The sequence below is a fragment of the Octodon degus genome, unplaced genomic scaffold (assembly GCF_000260255.1).
Source record: "Octodon degus isolate 3935 unplaced genomic scaffold, OctDeg1.0 scaffold00079, whole genome shotgun sequence".
Taxonomy (NCBI): Eukaryota; Metazoa; Chordata; class Mammalia; order Rodentia; family Octodontidae; genus Octodon; species Octodon degus.
The window spans coordinates 6,408,421-6,411,449 of record NW_004524655.1 but is presented as its reverse complement, the minus strand read 5'-3'; the positions used below and the strand labels follow the sequence as shown (position 1 = coordinate 6,411,449).

Genomic DNA, 3,029 nt, shown 5'->3' with positions numbered 1-3,029 from the left:
GGGGCAGGACTGGCTGGCATGTGGTGCTGGGGGATTGAACCACGGTCCATATGCTTTGCTAAGCTTGTTCTAAGTAGGTGCCTTAGACCACTGAGCCATCTCACCAGCCCTAGCCATGTTTTATAAAAGTTGGTTTTTGTTTTTGTTTTTTTTGCAGAACCGGGGATTGAATTCAGGCTCTTCTGCTTGCCCCAGAAGTGCTTATGCCACTGAACCATCTCCCCAGCCCCTTATAAAAGATTTTAAAGAATTTTAGGAATGCTAGGCACGGTGCCACATGCCTGCAATCCCAGCATGTAGGAGGCCAACACAGAATTGCCAGAAGTTTGAGGCCAGCCTGGGCTACATAGAAAGACCTTGTCTTTAAAAAAAAAAAAAAAAAGACAAAAAACCTTAGGAGTTAAAAATTGTTTAAAGAAAGGATTATTAAAGAAGTTTAAACTTCCATTTTCTTTCATTTAGAAGATTTAGGGCCAGCCAGGTAGCTCAGCGGACTAAAGCGCAGGGACCGGGGTTCGATTCCTGGTTGTGCCATGTCAGCTCTGCCTCTAGGGCATGCTGAGACAGAAATTGAGACTGGGCGTGTTGGGGCTCAATTGGAAGGCTGAAAACAGGAGGATCACTATAAGCCTGACCTGTGTAATGAGACCCTGTAGACCCTTTACTAAATACATTAAAAAAAAAATTATTTAATTTTTTTTCAGGACTTGCAGTTGAGCACAAGGCCTTGAACACACTAGGCAAGCGCTGTGAGCCACCCTGCCATTCCAAACTTTCATTTTTGTACACTCATCCAGTCCTATACCTTTGTTGCTTCTTTTCTGTTTGAAAAATGCTGATTTTTCAGTTTTTGTTTTTGTTTGCATGCTTTTTCTCTTGGCATCCCACAGGTGACATTGCATTCCGGTTCCTTAATTATGTTCAGGAACAGTATCAAAGAAAGCAGAAGAGGCAGTTAAAGGCCCAGCAAAATTTATCCTGGGAGGAAATTGCCAAAAAGTATCAGAATGAAGACGATCCCTTGGGTGGTTCCCGGGTCATGATCTGTGACATCAACAGGGAGATGTTGAAGGTGGGACAGAAGAAAGCCTTTGACCAAGGATACAAGGCTGGTGAGTCCTATGGACGTAGACACAGAGGCAATACTTGTATGTTTATAATATGAGGTATGTTACATGAAATTTTGAAATGCTTTGTATTGTAGCTTTCAGAAATATATACTGAAGGGGAAGACGGAAAAAGTAAGGGAAGAAGTAAAAAGAATTAAGATGTGCATGTAAACCAACTCCCTGCAATGGCTATGATCATTATGCACTGCAAGCATGTACTAACAAAAACATTTTTGTTCATTTATGTATTTGATACAAAGTGACTACGCAGCTAGTACTCTAGTGATCTTCTTGTTGTCAGCCTCCCCAGAGCTGGAATTACAGATGTGCACCACCATGCCCAGTCTCAGTGGTGGGCTCAGCAGGGTGGGGGCTGGCATAGCATGCAGGACCAGTGATCAGGCCCTTGTCCCTGTGCGTGCCAAGGTAGGTGCTTAGTCCACTGAGCTATCTCACCCAGCCCTAAAATTTTTTTAAAAATTAAAAGTAATTTATAGTTGAGCCAGGATATAGCTCAGTGGCATAAGCACCTGCCTGGCAAGCACAAGCTTTATTTATTTATTTATTTTTTACATTCATTTATTTTGTGTGTGTGTGTGTGTGTGTGGCCAGCTCAGCCCACCAGGGGGCGCAGCTGGCTGGCATGTGGTGCTGGGGGATTGAAACCGTGGTCCCTGTGCTTTGCCAAGCTTGTTCCAAGTAGGTGCTTTAGACCACTGAGCCATCTCTCCAGCCCTCTCAAGTAGGTACTTTAGACCACTGAGCCATCCCTCCAGCCCAAAAGTACAAGCTTTAAAAAAGAAAGAAAGAAAAGAAATTTACAGTTAAGCAGGAGTTGAAGATCATTTGTGTGGTTGAGAGTTGCTTTGTTGTTTTCAGGACTTATTTTTGTTCATTTGTTTGTTTATTTGGGTTTTGGTTTCCTGAGACAGGGTCTCACTGTAGTTTAGGCTGGCCTTCAACTCACTGTGTAGCCCAGACTTAAACTTGAGGCAGCCCTGCTGGGATCACAGGCATGCACCACCATGTCCAGCTTATGTGCTCTTAGGTACATTATTTCAGCAACCTTTGCGCCGGTTGAAGAGCCACTGTGGCTGAGGAGATATTCAAAGCCCATAGAGGTTAAGAGTCGACTGAAGTCATACATCCTTAAGTGGCAGATTCCCAAATTAGAGCTGAATCTTTGGATCTTAGCTTTTGGACCCTGAGATGGAAGTTTTGCTTTAAATTCCCAGCACCTCTGAGATAACTGCAGCCAATGTCTTTCCTGTGCTTGTGCCATTCCATTCTCCTGTCTGCACTGGGCTGGCTGCACAGATCAGTACAGACAGAGTTTGCCCTGTGGCTGCAGGTGTGCACTTAGGTAGCAGCTTCCAAAACCTTTAGCTTGGGCCGGGGAGATAGCCCAGTAGAATAAGTACTTGCCTGGCAAGCACAAGGTCCTGAGTTCAATCCCCAGTACCGCAAAAAAAAACAAAAAAAAACAAAAAAAAAAAAAAACAATCTTAGCTTTCAAGGAAGGCTGTTATCTCTCTTGGCAGCCTCTAGATAATAACTGACTGCTGCACAGTTTCTAGGGCCTAGACATTTCTCAAGCAGTACTCTTGTCTCTTTGTCATACTTAGGATTGAACTCAGAGTATCCACACTGAGCCACAGCCACAGCCCTCTTTTGCTTTTTATTTTGGAGATAGGGTCTTTCCCCCATCCCCCACCCCGGAACCAGGCATTGAACTCAGGCCCTTGAGCTTGGAGATAGGGTCTTGCTAAGTCACTAAGTTGCTGGCTGGGCTTGAAATTACGATGCTCCTGCTTTAGTCTCCTATCAGCTGTGAGCTACTGTGCCTGGCATCCAGGCAGGACTTTTTATTTTTATTTATTTATTTATTTATTTATTTTGTGTGTGTGTGTGTGTGTGTGT

At 43.9% G+C, this 3,029-nt stretch overlaps 1 protein-coding gene across 1 annotated transcript in view; it reads left to right on the top strand.

The window, feature by feature from the left end:
• Positions 1-3,029, top strand: part of Coq5 (coenzyme Q5, methyltransferase) — a 33,085-nt gene that overhangs the window by 17,226 nt on the left and 12,830 nt on the right. The window contains exon 3 of the mRNA XM_004636255.3: positions 891-1,112. Coding sequence (XP_004636312.1) covers positions 891-1,112 — 222 coding nt within the window. The remainder of the gene's footprint in view (positions 1-890; positions 1,113-3,029) is intronic.